The 18,640-nt window shown below is 40.2% G+C and overlaps 1 protein-coding gene across 5 annotated transcripts in view; it reads right to left on the bottom strand.

Annotated features, from left to right (window-relative positions):
- Window positions 1–466: 466 nt before the first annotated feature.
- The window catches only part of RALBP1 (ralA binding protein 1), a 95,843-nt gene continuing 77,669 nt past the window's right edge, over window positions 467–18,640 (bottom strand). For all 5 annotated transcript variants that reach the window (XM_010586847.3, XM_023543980.2, XM_023543979.2 and 2 more), the window contains exons 5-10: window positions 16,640–16,801; window positions 15,503–15,634; window positions 6,673–6,780; window positions 4,686–4,807; window positions 4,300–4,423; window positions 467–2,409 (exon numbers count right to left, since the gene is read on the bottom strand). In XM_010586847.3, coding sequence (XP_010585149.1) covers window positions 2,143–2,409; window positions 4,300–4,423; window positions 4,686–4,807; window positions 6,673–6,780; window positions 15,503–15,634; window positions 16,640–16,801 — 915 coding nt within the window. In that variant the 3' untranslated portion in view covers window positions 467–2,142. The remainder of the gene's footprint in view (window positions 2,410–4,299; window positions 4,424–4,685; window positions 4,808–6,672; window positions 6,781–15,502; window positions 15,635–16,639; window positions 16,802–18,640) is intronic.

Genomic DNA, 18,640 nt, shown 5'->3' with positions numbered 1-18,640 from the left:
CACTCCTCAGTGATTGCTGGTTTTTGCTGTTTGAGGGCTAGAGCCATCTGTGTGACATTTCCAAACCATTTCTGCAAAGGATGTATTCTTTGTGTATGGTCACAGAAGTTTTTGTTCCATTATCTCTGCAGGCAGCCAGTGACCTGACAAAGATTTCTTTAAGTGTCTAGCTCCCAAAAAAGGAAAGAGATTAAGAAAAAGGAAAAAAAGTATTATCTCTTCAAATCTTCTAACAGCAGAGAAGTCACTTTCCCAGTTTGGGAAAGGGTGGAGAACACACAGCTGGAACAAATCCTAGTCACTGGGGAGTGAGAACCAAATTTATATAGGTGAAGAATACAAAGTTATTTAGAAACAAAACATTTTGCTACTTTTAGACTTTAAGAATTATATAAAACAACTCCTTACCAGTCACAGGGTCCTAAGTTATTTCAAAGAAATAATGTATTAAAAAAAAAGAAGCAACTTTTTTTTCCCCCAAATGGCTGTTGAATTTATTTGCTTAATCAATAATGGTCCTGGCAAAAATTAACCAACGTTGAGACATTTGTAATGAAATACTAATTTTAAAAATCGATGACACCTTGATAGAAATTAGAGTTTACACAAAGAAAGAAAGAAACCTTGAATACTGCCAGCCAGTATAAAATGGACGCAGTATGAGACAGGACAGCAAGGCCTTTATACAGGTATGTCTGACGCCTGACCATATTCTCAGTCACCATAATATCTTCTCTCCAGATTTAAAAAAATAGTATGCTGATTTCTATAACAAAGCTTTTTTTCATACAAAAATCAAATAATGGCCGACAAGTCGTAACAGTGCAATAGGTAGAGGATAGAAAACCACATCGAACAGGTGCTGAAAATAAATACTAACCAGGAGGAGGAAAGGACAGAGCACTCTGTGGAGTTGTTCTCATCACCTTGAGTGTGTGGGGCTGGTTTTCATTAACATGAGATCTGGACCCATCTCATGAATGCCATTTATTCTGAGAGTGCAAATGAGACAAAGTTGCCTTAAAAACCCGGCCTCACAGAAGCCTCAGATCATCTATAGGAGTTATCTGGAGCAAGGAAACGGGGAGGTGGGAATCCTAGCTATCATTAAAAGGAAAAGTATGTTTTTTCTATTGCTCAGTCGTGTCAACTGGCAGTCCATCAGTAGGCTCACTGAAGTGGTGTGAATAATTCAAAACGTTTGTTTAAGAGCATATATATGGCTTATTCAGGCAAAGACATTTACATTCTAGCCCAAGCAAGCAATATAAGTCATTCTGTTTTTAATGAAAGGTCAGTCATGTAAAAGGTTTCTGGTCCGAAAACAGATCCTTTGTGTGGATGGATTAGGCCAAGGCTGCTGCCTTCGACCAACTCAGTGAGTAACAGGAGGGAGGTGGGCTGCTGCTCCTGGGAGCTGCTGGCCCGTGCTGTCACAGGCCTGGCCAGGCACATTCCATGGGCAGCCAGCTCTGTCTGCAACCAAACCCAGCTGTTTGGTGATGGGGGCTTACTTACTGTGGCCTGGAAGTGTAAAGTAAGAGAATTACAAGGGGCAGGGGGGTAAAGGAGACACCCAGTAAGAGCCATTGTGGCCAGTCAGAAAACACGAGGCAGCTCCCCATTATATAATCTGCACCAAAAAGGTGTAAAAGGCACAAGCAAGAGTGATAAGTAAGCAGAAATCCTGACAGTGAGACAATGGACCAAGCCACGAGGCAGGTATAGTATTTAACTTGTTTTGTTTTTTCCCCCTTGAATGAGAGAAAGAGATCCTGATTCTGCTGTGATTAAAAAAAGCAAAGAAAGACGATTTTTGGTTTAAAAAGAAGCCACTCAAGGATTAAAATAGTTATTTTAAGTTAAACAAAGAAAATTAATCTTCAAATAAGCTGATACTATCTGGAAAACTCATCTGTCCCCTACGAGTCCAAAAATGCTTCCGCTGCTTTGTCCTGTAACCTGAGCCTGGTGGGGCAGAAGTCAAAGAGGTGAGAGAAAAAAGCATCTCTGAGGAGAAAGGACGTGGTTACAGAATGCACAGCACAGCACAGCACAGTTGTGCGCTGAGTCTCAGTGTTACAGTAAGATGCACAGGTCTTTAAAGTCCACAAGGATGCTGTGACTGGCCCACGAGGCTGCTCAAATGGGTGTTTCCTTCCTGTCTTTGCTCGGTGACGGCTTTCCTTGCTCCTTGACGGCCTTTGGCTGCTCTTTTGTTGCCTTTGTCTCGAGAACACTGTCTCTTGGCGGCTGAGCTCCACCCCCACGCCTCTCAGGCTCCTCTTCGTCCTGCACCTGCTGCTCAGACTGAGCCCGCTGCAGCTGCAGCAGCCGGAGCTGCACTCGCAGCTCAATGATGGCCTCTCGCTCTACGTGGATTGCTTGATTCAAGTGATTGTTCTTTATCTTTGGGAACAACAGAAAGGGCAGTTAGCACTTAAGAAGGCCAAAAGGAATGCTAACTTGGGAGCAGAGGACAGTTAGCGTGGGTGTCCTACATAACAATCTGTCTCGGGCTCTGTGCTGTGAGCATGGGTACACACACACAACGCACACACCCCAATGCAGAGCTGATGAAACTCAGGAGTGTGAGCAATGCTCCTATTTCAGAAGAGGAAACACCTCTAGAGAAAGCGTATGTACCGAGAGAACACAATTATCTCAATAATCAAGTATCCGGTATTTAAAGTAGGCTTATTTATGCTTCTGAACTGCTCCTGAACAGCCCTTAAACAAGGGGAAAGTAAAAGTAATGTTAGTAGCAATTGGAGGGGAGTTAAAGAGAGGATAAAAACCTAGATTTGTCCTTTGTGAGCGGCATCACTTTAAATCTGAACTGCATTAGTCAAGCGCAGAAAACTAGTCTCAACTCTAAGTTATCTGGGCCCATTCCTAAAGTTTAGGTAATACAAAACAGCAGCTGATCCTAAACTCCCGATAATCTGTTCTGTGGCAGACACGCCCACTCTCCCCTGCTTCCCTGGAAATGGAGGCTCAGCTGCAGCCTGCATGTCCCAGCTTCCCTTACAGCTAGGTGTGGCCACGTGACTAAGCCTTAGCTCATGGGATACGAGTGCAAGTGTCGGGTTCCACTTGTGCATCTTGCCCTTAACAACTGGGCATTACTTTTCCCTTTCCTGACTAAGAGAGGAGGACTCAGAGCAGCCACTTTGAAGCATAAGTGGAAAAACCTGTTGAGGATGACAGACCTGGGCCTATTTACATGCCTGTGCCTATTATATGCCAGGGAAAGAAATACCTAGTTTAAACCACTACATTATTCTCTTGTTACAGTGGCCTAACTTATATCCCAAGTACTATAATTTTGGAATATGTTTTCCCACTTAGGATTTTAACATGATCTGTACGGTGTTAAGAATGCAAAATAAAGTGCCAATGTGAGACCTTCTAAAGAGTGGACACTGACCAAACCAGACCTCAGTCCCTGGCCAGCTGCTTCCCATGACAGTACTTGCCCTAGGAGTCCCTAGACCATAATCCTAGGTGGGGAGCCCCTCGGGCCTCTGTCTGTAGGGTCCTGCAGAAAGATTTCTGGGGACGACTGTTGGGTGTGGACCTCCTCTAGGTCTCTGCTTATGGTGAAGCTCTGGGTTGCCCAGCAGCTTAGGTCAATCAGCAACAGTAAACTAGAATGAAGAAGGCAGAGCTTTCCCACTGTTCTCAGATTCCTTTCTGAGAGAAGGATGTCTTCTTTCAGCCCTTAAGCAAAACATCTGGAGAATATGTTTCATTTGGGGTGAGAAGGGAAATTCTGATCAAGGTCATTCAAATCTTTTTCTTTTCACTATGCAGCTTCCTACTGCCATGTTCGCGCTCACCTACCACTTGGTTGAAGGGCCAAAAGAAAACTTTGTCCCCCATTATCCATAAAGACATTGAGGAGCCTTTTTCTTCTTCTACTAGCTTTCCTTTTTCTGTTCATCTTCTCTAGGATCACAGACCAAATAATTCAAAGCTACCAGAACTGGCACAGTTAAGTGAATTTGGCTTTTAAGTTGGGAAGAGAAAGATATGGGTGATACGCTGAAGTCCTGGAAGGTCACCGCCTCCACCTACAGCCTGAGGCTGGCTAGAGAAAGACACCTGTGTACCCTCCACTTGCCCAGTCAGCTTGTGTCCTGCAAACTCCTTGGTGAGATTGCCCCTAAATTCCTCTCTGCTCCGCCTCCCTGGCTGGTGACTAAGGAAAAGATAAAAAAACTCTGCTGGGAAATACTTGCTCTCCAGAACTTTTTAGGAGTTAGTATGATTTTGTGGTTACCCCCTCAAACTCACTTCCAGCTCCTCATTCTGTCTCTGTAAATCCTCCAGAATGATCTGCAGCTCTTCTTCATCTTCACTCTCACTCTCACTGTCAGAGGAATACTCCTCAGTTTCACTTCGACCATGTTGCTGACGACTGAAAGGGTGAGAGATCCATAAAGGCTTTACTAACAAGTACAGAAAGGTCCACGTATCTACTAAGTATCACCACCCTTTCAGATCGATCATGTTTTCACCAGTCAACTTAATGTAACACCCTTCTTAAGACTTTATAAATAAGAACCTTTAAGATGATTAATTTCAGAAGCCTAATTCTTTTATATGAAAATCTTAAAGTTGAAAAATTACGCTTAATGGAAACATTTTTGGAAACTTCAGAGCCCCTGGCTTCCCTTTACCTCTGAATTTCAGCAATCTCAGCTCTGAGGCGTTCTATTTCTTCTTTCTCTGAGGCGATCTGCCGGCGCAGAAACTGCTCCATGGCTAGAAGTTCCTCCTGTTCAGTCAAGATCTCATTCTCCTAAAATAACGATCACTGGTGAACGTCTTTGAGAGTTTTCGTCTAGAAAATGCCACTTCTTTTTTGGCCTCCTATGTTGCTGTGAATTCTTTAACCATGTTATACAGTATCTGAGGACCCAAGTTACATGAAAGCTTATTGTATTGCATAACAGAACAATATCCTGTTTCCTGAGGGTGAAGAAGATGCTTCTGTGAGAAGAGGTAAACTAAGTTATTTGGGGGAATGACCAGATTTTTCTCAAGACATACAATGCCACATAGGGATCCAGTGTCCTTGTCCTGCAAAGATTCTCTATGAGGCTAGCACACTGGGGACAAAGCCAAAGTCTGAATTCAAGACTATATTTGCTTTTGCTTTCCAGTCCTTTCTAAATGCCTTCCTATCTCTAAGTGAAGAGTTAGTCTATTTTAGGGCCAAAGTGGCCTTTGATACCTTCACTTGGAAAGGAAGGATCCAAAGGATATGTGGCTAATTGCAGCATCACCTTTCAAAGCAGGTCTAAGTGAAGGAAAGATACACTCAGAGAAATATTTTTTCCTCACCATAAGCCACCAATTCTCCTCACCCATGTTCCCGGAGATAATATTTAAACAGTAACTCCTTTAACAGAATAAACATTTCTAGAACTGATTAGGCCACCAGTCTTATGAAAAGAACAGGAAAAAAAAATCACTATCTGCCCAAGATCTGGCTATCGCTAGCCCCTCTAACCTTAAAAACCAAAGCAGACACTCAGGTGTGGAGGGAGGTTAAAGAGAAATTTAAGGGTATGAAGATGAAGAGTTGGATGCAAAGGTCTATAGCAATTCTTCTCAAACTGATAGGTATTAAGGATAAGTATTTGTGGTTAAACTTGAAAGACGTTATGACCAAGTTCTAAACTTCTCTAAGTCATTCATATGCATTGAGTCTTTCTCGGAGATGTGATAGGCAGTGTTTCGCCGGTGTTTTTGAACACAGATGTTTCTCCTTTTCCTTGGTGTTACCTATTAAGGCTAACATTCCAAAAAATATCAGATTGAAAAACCCTAAAATAAACATATAATCATTCTCTCCTCAGGGGAGAAGTGTTATGTGCCCACTAGGCAAAACAATGTATTTTTCAGAAGTAATAGAAAAGACTTAAACTTGTAGGGCTTTAGGTACTCCACATACACGAGTTTCTGGAAGCTTACAAAGACTATGCTGCAGAGTCTAGAACTCCATTCTTTTCTCGTAAGCTTTGGGAATATCCAGAACAGAGTAAGGTTGACTTAAGAAATTCAGAAAGGAAGAAATGAGCTCATCTTCAGTTCTATGCCTGGAATATAGTGGAACTCAATAGATATTGGTTGATTCAATGAATGAGTAATAAAGACAATGAACCTCCAACAACTGACTTCTACCTGCAAAGGATAAAATCAAAATATCTTAAAGGTTAACACCTTAGCAACAAGTATCAATTAAAATCTGTATCATTATGTTTTCAGGATCCCAAGTTTTGTGATATTAGGAACAACATGTTCTAAAATGTCTACTAAAATCTGATCTCATTAACATGGAACAAATACCACTAATCTGTAAATAAGCGAAAATACCTATAACTCAGACCTGTGTGCTGACTAAGTGAGATTAAGCAAAGCGCCTAGGACAATGCCCAGTAAGGAATGATCACTCAGCATATGGTAGCTTCTTCTCCGTCAGTCTAACATCATAAAAACACAACATAAAGGTAGGACCACATCCAGCAGGTACACCCTCTAAAACCTCTGAATCATCCCACGGTTCTGGTGAACGATGTTACACCTCTGTACTTTAGCTTCTCAAATTATAATTTAAAAACGACCATTAAGATTCTTGCAAACAAGAGAAAAAGAGCTTACCTGGGCAAGGAGAATATTTATAACTTCTTCATTTTCATTCATTTCTTCTTTGGAAACATCCTCTTTTGAAAGACTAGCTATCTCTTGTGCAATCTTGGTTTCACATTCCTGTCAAGTAACAAATGAAAAAAGAACTGATCAGCCTATATATAATACCTATTCAACATTCCCCCGAGTTAAAAACAAAAGTTGATAATTCAGGGCATTCTAGAAGCTTCCTTCTCATGTCCTAGAATTGAAAGAACAGTAACAGCCAGATGAACCACCTGGAGACAGGCATTTGTTAGCTGGGCTTGGTCTGTGGCTGCACTGTGATAACTGCTCAATTTTGGCTTATGTGCTTCACCATTTCTGGAAACCTTCTACCAATATTACATTCTGTGATAACTTTTTGTTTGGGGGTCTGGGGAACGGAGTCCATTTTAAGTGTACAGTTAGGCCAATTAGTTTTAACAAATGTACGTAGTCAAGTGACCACCACCACAACTGTGATATATTTCTGCCACTACAGTTAATTCCCTCCTCCACCATCCCGCCACTCCCTGCAACCACTGACCTGGTTTCTACTGCTGAAGTTTTGCTAGAAAAGGACATTGTGTTTGGTAAATAGAGGCCAACAAAAATGAGGGAAACCTTCGACTGACATGAGAGCTGCAACAATGGACTCAAACATACTAACGATCATGAAGGTGTAGGATTAGGCAACGATGAGCAGGAGCAACCAACAATAAGAGTTCTGCCTTTTCTAGAGTTTTATATGAAATCAGTTAACCATTAAATGGCCTTTATCTGGCTTCTTTCATACAGCATAATGCTTTTAAAATTCATCTATTTTGTCATTTGCACCAACGGTTTGCTGAGTCAGATTTCACACTCTGAATGTGACTGTGCACCAATTTGTATACCCACTATCCAGCTGATTAAAGTTTGAGTTCTTTCTAGTTTGAGATATTATAAATATGTTATGACTATTTCATGTATGGTTTTTGTGGCCACATGCTTTCTTCCCTTAAATAAATATGAAGACTGAGAAGTGGTGGGTCAAATGGTAACCCTATGTTTAACTTTCTAAGAAACTGCCAAGCTGTTTTCCCCAAAACTGTACCATTTTGCACTGCTAAAGCAATATATCAGAGTTCCAATTGCTTCCAATTCTTGTCAACACTGCATGTTTTTAATTTGAGCCATTCTAGTTGATGAGCAGTGGTATATCGTTGTGGTTTTGATTTATATTTCCTTAATGACTTAATACATCTTAATATATCTTCTTTGCCAGAGTATCTCTTCAGATTTTTGCTTTTTAAATAGAATTGTCGCACTAAGTTATAAGAGTTCTTTATATATCTAGTTTAAATCCTTTATCAGATATGTGTTCTTCGCAAAATACTTCATCCTAATCTGGCTTACACATTCATTTCCTTAACACTGTCTTTTGAAGAACATGTTTTAAAATTTTGATGAAATGCAACTTATCAAAAAAATTTTTCAGACATGGGGCCAAGATGGCAGAGTAGTCAGATGCTTCCGGTGATCCGTCTTACAACAAAGACCCGAAAAAACAAGTGAAACGATTATATTTATGACAAGCTAGGAGCCCTGAACATCAAAGGCAAAGTTAGAAAATGGACTGAGCAGTAGGGGGAAGGAGAGACAGTTCAGAAATGGAGAAGAGTTAGCAGACCTGAATCACTAGGAACACTTGGGCACCATTCCCAGGAACGACTGCAGCAGGCTGGCGGTAGCATTCCGGCCGCAGTTTCCTCAAGGAGAAACAGCCAGCCGCAGAGCCTACTCACACCTCCAGAGCCAGAGAAGAACGGCGCTCTTGGCAAAAACTAAGGACATGAGTACGTTTTACCGTGCACCAGCACCCAAGCTGGCTTCAGTGGCTGTCGATTTCCCAGGGCTGGAGATAGACCCTAATGAGCACCCAGAGCCATTTTCCCGGCCTTGGAGAAGGAATGAATTCAAAACTGGGGAAAAAGATAATCTGCCAGCTCCACTAAGCTAGGGAGCTCAAGACAGAAGTGGCTGCTGTCCAAGCATAAGCGGTCCGTGGACACTGAATCGCTTTCTCCCCCTACATGGACTTGTTGGCGGACTGCAACTGTTTCAGCTGTGCAGTGGAGAGGTGGGTGTTTGATGTTTGACACCACCTTGCCTATTAGACATACCCACATCAGGGGCCTAAGGACTAGTGGGTCCACTCAGGTCACCCAGCCACCCATGACAGGGGTCCCAGGATAACTGGTACCTCCCAGTCCTTACAACCAAAAGCACTGGGTGCCCATGGTCCATCTGCAGAACCCACCTGCCTGTGCACTCCAGAGAACAGGGATAAGGCTTTCTTCACAGACACTCGGGACAGTTGTCAGCCCCTGCCTTGTTCAGAGCATGACCCCCTGCTGCAACCAGATACCTGTACCTACACCAATCACCCCTGCCCCTCTAAGACTGTAGGGCAGAGCCTACCACACACTTGATGACTAACTACCTGGACACCTGAGCTGAATCCATACAAGAAAACTGAATGGACTCCTAGACTCATATACCTGATAACAGCTCTAGCCATCCAGGGACAGGATGGTAGAGTTTCATAGGTGAAAATAATCAAGCTAGCTCACTCAAGGAGCCTATCTGGGCATATCAAAACAAAACAAAACAAGCTCGGATACAGTAAGAAAACATCAACTAATACAATAACTTATAGATGGCTCAGAGACAACTGTCAATATCAAATAGCATAAAGAAGTAGACCATGATCGCTTCAACAAGCTCTCAAAGAATCTTCTGGATGTAGGTGCCTTCCTGGGATTACCAGATGCAGAATACAAAAGACTAATATACAGAACTCTTAGAGACATCAGGAACGAGATCAGACAGGAGATGAGGCAAAATGGAGAACAAAAAAAGGAACTCACAGATAAAGTAGTTGAAGAAATTAAAAAGGTTATTCAAGAACATAATGAAAAACTTAATAAGCTGCAAGAATCTATAGACAGCAATCAGAAATTTAGAAGATAAACAATAAATTACAGAATTAGACAACTCAACAGAAGATCAGAGGAGCAGAATTGACCAAGTGGAAGCCAGAATTAGTGAGATTAAAGATAAAACACAGCACCAATATATTCAAAGAAAAAATCAGAGAAAAGAATTAAAAAAAATGAAGAAACCTTAAGAATCATGTGGGACTCTATCAAGAGAAATAACCTATGAGTGACTGGAGTACCAGAACAGGGAGGGATACCAGAAAATACACAGAGAATTGTTGAAGATTTGTTGGCAGAAAACTTCCCTGATATTGTGAAAGATGAGAAGATATCTATCAAAGATGCTCACTGAACGCCACATAAGGTAGATCTCAAAAGTCACCAACCTAGAAAAAAGTCACCAAGGCATATTATAATCAAACTTGCCAAAACCAAAGATAACAGAGAATTTTAAGAGCAGCTAGGGATAAACGAAAAGTCACCTACAAAGGACAGTCAATAAGAATAAGCCCCAACTACTCGGCAGAAACCATGCAGCCAAGACAGCAATGGGATGACTTATATAAAGCATTAAATGAAAAAAACTGCCAGCCAAGAGTCATATATCCAGCAAAACTGTCTCACAAATATGAAGGCAAAATTAGGATAGTTCCAGATAAACAGAAGTTTAGGGAATTCATAAAAACCAAACCAAAACTCTAAGAAATATTAAAGGGAGTGCTCTGGTTAGAAATCAATAATATCAGATATCAACCCAAGACTAGAACACAGGACAGGGCAACCAGACGTCAATCCAGATAGGAAATCACAAAATAAATCAAGATAAAAAAAATGCTCAGAACAGGGAAACTGCGATGTCATTATGTAAAAGGAGACAACATTAAAACAATAAAGAGGGACTAAGAAATGTAGTCTTAGACCTTTCATATGGAGAGGAAGACAAGGCGATATAAAGAAATAAGAGTTAGGTTTCAACTTCGAAAAAAGAGGTAGATATTAAGGTAACCACAAAGAAGACTAACAATCCTACTCATCAAAATAAAATACAAGAAAGAAGCAGAAACAAAATCACCAACAACAAATAAGAGGAAAAGACAATATATAAAGACAAGCTACTCAGCACAAAAAATTAAGTGGGAAAAAGAAACTGTCAACAACATACAAAAAAAGACATCAAAATGACAGCATTAAACTCATACCTATCTATAATTAAGCTGAACATAAATGGACTAAATGCACCAATAAAGACACAGTGAGTGGCAGAATGGATTAAAAAAACATAATCTGTCTATATGCTGCATACAAGAGACACACCTTAGACTTAGAGACACAAACTAAAGCTCAAAGGATGGAAAAAAAACTATATCAAACACCAATCAAAAAAGAGCTGGAGTGGCAATATTAATTTCTGACAAAATGGACTTTAAAGTTACATCCACCACAAAGGATAAGGGCACTATATAATGATTAAAGGGACAATACACCAAGAAGATATAACCATATTAAATATTTATGCACCCAATGACAGGGCTGCAAGATATATAAAACAAACTCTAACAGCATTGAAAAATGAGATAGACAGCTCCACAATTATAGGAGACTCCAACACGCTACTTTTGGTGAAGGACAGAACATCCAGAAACAAGCTCAATAAAGAGAAGATCTAAATGCCACAATCAACCAACTTGACCTCATAGACATATACAGAACACTCCACCCAACGGCAGCCAAGTATACTTTCTTTTCTAGTACACGTGGACATTCTCTAGAATAGACCACATATTAGGTCACAAAGAAAGCCTTGTTGTTGTTGTTAGGTGCCCTCAAGTCGGCTCCAACTCATAGCGACCTTATGCACAACAGAACGAAACACTGCCCAGTCCTGCGCCATCCTTACAATCGTTATGCTTGAGCCCATTGTTGCAGCCACTGTGTCAATCCACCTCGTTGAGGGTCTTCCTCTTTTCCGCTGACCCTGTACTTTGCCAAACATGATGTCCTTCTCCAGAGACTGATCCCTCCTGACAATATGTCCAAAGTATGTAAGACGCAGTCTCGCCATCCTTGCTTCTAAGGAGCATTCTGGTTGTACTTCTTCCAAGACAGATTTGTTCGTTCTTTTGGCAGTCTGTGGTATATTCAATATTCTTTGCCAACACCACAATTCAAAGGTGTCAGTTCTTCTTTGGTCTTCCTTATTCATTGTCCAGCTTTCACATGCATATGATGTGATTGAAAATACACCAGGGGCACTTTAGTCTTCAAGGTGACATCTTCACTTTTCAACACTTTACAGAGGTCCTTTACAGATTTACCCAATGCAATGCGTCTTTTGATTTCTTGGCTGCTGCTTCCATGAGTGTTGATTATGGATCCAAGTAAAATGAAATCCAAGACAACTTCAATGTTATCTCCGTTTATCATGATGTTGCTCATTGGTCCAGTTGTGAGGATTTTTGTTTTCCTTATGTTGAGATGTAATCCATACTGAAGGCTGTGGTCTTTGATCTTCATTAGTAAGTGCTTCAAGTCCTCTTCACTTTCAGCAAGCGAGGTTGTATCATCTACATAACGCAAGCTGTTAATGAGTCTTCCTCCAATCCTGATGCCCCCTTCTTCATATAGTTCAGCTTCTCGGATTATTTCCTCGGATTGAATATGTATGGTGAAAGGATACGGCCCTGGCGCACACCTTTCCTCACTTTAAACCGATCAGTATCCCCTTGTTCTGTCTGAATAACTGCCTCTTGATCTATGCACAGGTTCCTCATAAGCACATGTCCTTCCAGTAGGTAGTATGGATTTTTTTCTTTCTCCCTTCACATGCCTCCCCTACGCATTTAGTGGTACATATGAAGCACCACTAACTATATCCCAGAGTCCCCACTGCAGTCTACTGGTACATAAAGTTTTTCAAAATTTCTGTGTTCCTACCAAAAATTCAGATACCTCATAAAATACCCTGTAAAAACAGTAATTTGCAGTCCATGCCCCCTTTCTTCAGTTTCAGGCGGTCATAAAGTCCCCCGCCTTGTGGCAACACACACTGTCAGTGGTGCAGCAGCTTCCCAATAAACCTTCAGAGGCAGATAAAGTACTTGGTCCCTAGAGGTACCCATGAGGACAAAGGGGTTAAGAAATTGCTGCCTAACCCCAAGTCAGTTAGATTTCCTCCTGTTTTCTTCTGACGTTTTATGGATTTGGGTCTTAGTTTATGATCCATTTTGAGTGAATTTTGTATATGGTATGAGAAAAGATTTATGGTTCGCCTCTTTTGTGCATATGGATATCCAACTGTTCAGCACCATTTGCTGAAGGGAACACCTTTTCCACACTGAGGTGCCCTAGCATCTTCACTGAAAATTAATTGCTTATATATGTGTAAGTCTATTTCTGGGTTTTTTATTCTGAATCTCTATCCTTATGTCAATACCTACTGTTCTGATTACTGCAGCTTTCTGTAGTTTTCTAGTAAGACTTAAACTCAGGCAGTTAGTACTCCAGTTGTGTTCTTTTTCAAAAGTGTTTACACTATTATACCTCATTTGTTTTTCCACATAAACTTTAGAACAGCTTGTCAGCTTCCACAAACATTACCTTTTTGAATTTTGATAAGGACTGTATCCATAAATTAATTTGAGAAAACTTAACAAAACTGAGTTCCACATGGTTGGTGTATCCCTGAATTAAATCTTTTATTTGTTTAGGATGAATATCCAATTGTTCATTGCCAATATACAGAAATACAATTGACTTTTGTGTATCTGATCTTGTATAGCCTTGTTAAATTCACTAGTTCTTTTTTTTATAGATAGATTAATCATTAGAATTTGAGTCAGAATCAACTTGACAGTAACAGGTTTGGTTTCTTTTGTTTTAATTTACAGATAGACAATCATGACATCTAAGAGTAAAGGCCGTTCTTTCTTTTCAATTTGAATGCTCTTTTTTTTTCTCTTGCTTTATTGCACTGGCAAGAACCTCCAGTACAATTTTGCACAGAAGTGGTGGGAGCAGACGTCTTTGCCTTCTACACACAACGTGAGGGGAAAATATTCAGTCTTCCACGATTTAGTATGAGAATAATGACAGATGTTTCATAGATGTCCCTCATTAAGTCCAGAAAATTGCTTGCTAAGAGCTTTTCTCACAATTAAGTGTTGAATTCCGCCAGTCGCTTTTTCTGCACCCACTGAAATGACTTTGCAGTTTTTCTTATTTTTAGTCTGCTAATGTGATGAATTATAGGACTTCTGCCTTTAAGTAACATTTATTCCTCAAAGTTAAAATCAACTTGATAGAAACTGTTGAGCATTTTGTGAATTAAAGAACAGGAATGAAAACAGGATCAAGAAAATTGGTAAAGTGAAGGTAATCATTCCCTTTCCACGTTAGCTCTGGTTGCTATATCATGATTTCTTTATCCAAATCAAGAGAAATCAAAGTTAAACTTGCACTGGCCACGCCTTAGGTCAGGGACCCTTTGTTTCAAGGCTGTTCAGCAATGTCATAGGATTAAAAATTACAATCTATCTAAAAAGCCTGATTGATCAGTGACTACAACCTATTCCAGGCTGATGCATGAAGGGAGGCAAACAAAACAAAAAAACAGACATAGGAAGCAAAAGACAGAGCCTTTAGTTAGCAGGAGAATGGAAGAAAAACATGGAGAGGTTCCCGCGGTACTGGACCTGGAGTGCATCTGTAACACTCCCATGGATATTTCTCTTCTGACAAAAGCCGGAAACCCAGGCAGCTATTAGTGGTTCAGTGGTAGACTTCTCACCCGGGTTCAATTCTTGGCCAATGTACCTCATGTACAGCCACCATCCGTCGATGGTGGTTTGTGTGTTGCTATGATGTTGAACAGATTTCGGTGGAGCTTCCGGACCAAGATGAACTAGGAAGAAAAGCCTGATGATCTACTTCCAAAAATCAGCCAATGAAAACCCCACAGATCACAATGACAGTCCGATCTGCAACTGATCATGGGGATGCTGCAGGACCAGGCAGCGTTTTGTTCTGTTCAAGGTGGGGCCAACTCTATGGCAGCTGACAACCATCCTTCACGTAAATTCAAATCTCTAACCACAAAGCGACAAAATTACTCAGGCTGTCTAGTCTTTTAAAACCACAACCACAGTAGTGGCCCATTACCAAACACGAGTCTAAGTGCTAACCAAGGTGCCTTGGAAACAGAACTTGGATCTCACAGTTTTATCTGTATATGAATTGTAAGAGACTCCAGACGTTTGGGATTTTAGCTCTAGGTGTGGCTGGTAGGCTCACAGTCCTGGAGTAGCAAAGCACACCCTAAACTAGTGGGGAGGACCCCAAGTTTGATTAAGGCACCCAAATTTTCAGGAATTAGTTATAAGTACTCTCCCTATTATTAGGTAAAAAAAAAATCCCTCTGCTCTTCAGTATCTTCCATGCAATCCTCACCACTGCATTTCTGGAGAGCTGACTCATTTCAAATGCCTCAAGTTCCCCATGAGTCTCTGAAATGTAGCAAGCTCCAACCTGCTTCTCATCCTTAAAAGCTCTGTTTACAGGTATAATCAAGCAGGACATGATGAAACATCTTTTAGTAAAAATCATCTTCTTAATTAAAAAAAAACTTTTAAAATAAAACAAAACATTGGATTGATACCAATGTGAAGTATCAATAATACAGAACTGAAAACATTTGAGTAGACACCATTTCCCATCAGGGAACTTCACTTCAGGAGACATGTATATACTGTATTTTTAAAAGAAATAACTATCAAAGACACCAGCACATTGTTTATATTTTATTATAAACATGATATACAAAAAACAATAAATTTACTCACTTGTCTTTTAGCTTCTCTCAGTTTTCTTTTGAGGGCTGTCAAAATTCTTTGTACTTCCCATAATCTTTCTTCTTTAGATAAATCCTTTATCCCACCCTGCAAATCTCGATGTAAACAATTCAAAAGAAACTCCTAGAAAATAATACCACATATACAGTAATATTCCATGTCTTATTATTTTAAAATAACAACCATGCAATCTCTAAAGATATAGAATCAACTATTTTTCAATTACCTTTGAAGGAGTGAAACAAGGGCATGAATTACTTTTTCAAGGACATGACTGAAAAAGGGCATTGTGCTCTCTCTCATTCATCAATTTACCCTGGTTCAATAGCAGTTAATTCACATGCCCCCAAATGCATCATTAACCAGTGAGAATAGGGCGCTCAGAGTAGATAAATGGGAAGAAAAGCAAGCAGGGATCTGAAATCTGCTCCAGATAATGTACATGCAAATAAAAGATGTAATAACAATCAAAGGTAAAGTAAAGGTCTTATTCAGTCTCAAATTTCTTATTCAGTCTCACAAAACAAACAACAAAATCCACCACACAACCAAACGGTGCTGTTTCTTACATACAAGCAGCATGGTGGAAAGGCACAGAACTTGGTGCAAACTCTGGCTCTAAGCTTAGCGATAAGTAGGCAGTATGCAGAATTTCTTTAACTTCCTAAATGTCAGTATCCTTGTCTGTAAAGTACGGTAATGACAATAGTGACCTTGTCTGGATTAGAGAACATTCTGGACTGTTTCCAACATGCCTGGCACTGTGCTGAGCACCATTCACACATATTTCATTTACGCTAATCTTCACGTCAATCCTCTGAGAGGATCCATTTTAAAATGAGAACATTGAGGCTTAAGGAGGTGATGCAATTTGTCTAAAACCTGTCAGTGAATTAGGAGCTGAGCAAGAATTTCAAGCCAGATCTTTTGGTTCTAAAACCTGTTCTGTCTTATTTGGCATGAAACAGTGCCAGACAGAAATCTCTGGCTCCAGTGTGGCATGAAGAACGTGGCTAACACAGCATCAAACACACTGAAAGTGCTCAATAAACCGAGCTGGAAATCATGGTAACCAGTCTCCAAGTGGCCAGATCAAAGGTGGTTCTTTAAGGCCAGCATCTCACATACCTGTCTTCTGATCTCCTCCTTGATGCTCTCCTGGGTGTCCGGCAGGGTAGGCATAGTGGCCATGTTAGACCACCGGAGAGGCTTTGTCACTTGTTTTAGTACCACATTTCCAAAGAGCTCTTGCACATGCGTGAAAAACACATACAAGACGCGATTGCTAATCTAAAAAAAGACAAAAATATTTTCAAGAAAACTATTAAACTTATAACTTTATTTCATTTAATGTGTGTCTATCACCTAGTGTTAGCTTTAATCCTTGACACAGGAATGAAAAATTTCCTCAGCAATAACTAATTCAAAGCAAAAAAATGGAGAAACGTGAGGTAAATCATGTATTCAAGAAACATAAAAAGATAAAAAAAAAGACAAGAATGCAGAAGCTAATGACCACTTTTTTTTTTTTTTTAATTAATAATTTCTGGTGAAAATATACACAGCAAACCCAGCTCCCACTCCGGTTTTTGGACAGAATGATCAGGGCATTGATTACATTCTGTGTAACGAACGTGTCAACATTCTCCTTGTTTCTGTTCTGGTTGTTTCACTTCCATTTACTTAAGCTCCCTGCCCCTCAACCTTCTCATCTTTCCTTTAAAATAGCTGTTGACCCTTTGGTCTCATATATATACATACAATTTTTTTTTTTTTTTTTAAAGAAATGCAGTACTCAAGGATGATCATCTTTACTTTTTGGGCTAAAATGTTACTTAGTTTAAAGGTGACTTCAGAGGATAGTTTCAATTCAGTGTTTGAAGAGCAACTCAGGGCCATAGTCTCGGGGACTCCTCCAGCCTCAAAAGGTCCAATTAAGTCTAGATTCTTTAAGCATTTGAAGTTTTGGCCCACATTTTTCTCCCTTTTTATCAGAATTCATCTACTATGTTCCTATCAGAACACTCAATAGTGGTAGCCAGCACCAAGGTGGAGGTGGCAGAGGTTCATGTAGACAATTAGTCCTGTAGTCCAGTTCCTTCTATGATTCTTGAGGTTCCCTTCCTTCTCTTTTGTGCCAGACAAATAAAGACCAACTGTTGTCTTTTAGATGGCTGCTCATAAGCTTTACGTCCCCAGACACTACTCACCATACTGGGAGGTAGAACATAAACTTTAAGAACTATAGACTTCACTGGGTAGTACGCTAGCTGACAGGACTGTCCCATGAGACCACAGCTTTAAGCCCCCAAACCAAGAGAACTAATCCCATGAGGTGACAGGGTATGTCTAATTACTCTCCACGTATGTAGCCCCCACCCCTTTTGGTCGTTGTTATTGTTGCAAAGCCACCACCAATGTCTTTCTAAGCAGCCTTCACATGGCTGCTTTTCTATCACTGCAATACTGACTGATTTAGAAAACCTTATGTTTCTTTATTTTCAAGTGATTTTAGAGACCCTGTAACTTCCACAAGGGGATCTAATCAGGGATGATGAGGGCAGTAAGGGCAGCTGCAGGGCTAATGCTGGGCTGGGACTGGGGGAGGCCCTCACCCAACGTCCACGCTTCTGTGCATACCTGCATGGTCAGTTTTTGAACATAATGATCATATGCTAGGAGTCCAGGTTACTATGTTGGCTGAAAAGCTAACACAAAATTATTTCCTGCCTGGAGTTTACTCTTACAATACGCCTGAATATCCTGTGATACTACCATCCCTATTACATTATATACGTTTTTAAGTCTAGTCCAATCTGCATTTAAGTGACATAATTCAGTGACAAAAGTCACTCAAACAGTACAAAGTAGCTTTTGTTGCTTTTAATTTTAACATTTAAAACTTGACCAATTATGTGAAACAACCCTAAATGAAGCCTCAGTTTCTTAATGGTGAACACGAACATCCGTAACAATGTAATATTTACCAAATTTGGAAATCATACCTAATACAAATGATCAAACTGAAAACATTTCGCTGCTAAAATATAATCAATGGACAAATGAAAGAATCTTTAATAAAAGAAGACACTGATTTATAGTGTCTGTAGGTCAAAAAAAGAGCTTGAA

The sequence above is a fragment of the Loxodonta africana genome, chromosome 11 (assembly GCF_030014295.1).
Source record: "Loxodonta africana isolate mLoxAfr1 chromosome 11, mLoxAfr1.hap2, whole genome shotgun sequence".
Taxonomy (NCBI): Eukaryota; Metazoa; Chordata; class Mammalia; order Proboscidea; family Elephantidae; genus Loxodonta; species Loxodonta africana.
This window is presented reverse-complemented; position numbering and strand designations above follow the sequence as displayed.